General features: G+C 65.5%; 1 protein-coding gene across 1 annotated transcript in view; it reads right to left on the bottom strand.

Annotated features, from left to right (window-relative positions):
- The window catches only part of LOC104499813 (phosphatidylinositol 3-kinase regulatory subunit beta-like), a gene marked incomplete at its 3' end in the record, with an annotated part of 10,012 nt that overhangs the window by 3,111 nt on the left and 6,461 nt on the right, over nucleotides 1–440 (bottom strand). Inside the window, 2 exon segments of the mRNA XM_010143370.1 lie at nucleotides 3–33; nucleotides 214–345. Coding sequence (XP_010141672.1) covers nucleotides 3–33; nucleotides 214–345 — 163 coding nt within the window.

A 440-nucleotide genomic window follows, 5' to 3' on the forward strand; every position in this document is an offset into this window, starting at 1 on the left:
GCTGTTTCCGGCAATTCTCCGGCGGGGGGAGCTCTGGGGAGAGCACAAGACATGATGGAAGGGCTGGGACAGCCGGCACCGCTCTCCACACTCTGGCTGCTCCATGTGTGGGAGCACTGTCAGCCGCAGGGGCCAGGTGCCAGGCCCCATAGGAACAGGACTCACCATCCCACCCAGCGGCCCGTTCCCTGCCACAGTCAGAGAGACCCTTACCCTGCAGCACACGAAGGATGTCTCCGTGCACGGACACTGGCACCACGGGGGAGGGCAGGTCCTGCAGGTAGCCTCGCAGCGCCTCGCCCAGGGAGTGCACATCGAAGGGCTCCGGGTCGCCCAGGGTCCAATCTGCCAGGGCACAGCGTTCCCGTGGGTGATGGGCATCCAGCTGACAGCTCCCATGCTGCCAGCACCCACCCCAGACATCATCACATGCCATCCAG

Source organism: Buceros rhinoceros, unplaced genomic scaffold (genome assembly GCF_000710305.1).
Source record: "Buceros rhinoceros silvestris isolate BGI_N320 unplaced genomic scaffold, ASM71030v1 scaffold23299, whole genome shotgun sequence".
Taxonomy (NCBI): Eukaryota; Metazoa; Chordata; class Aves; order Bucerotiformes; family Bucerotidae; genus Buceros; species Buceros rhinoceros.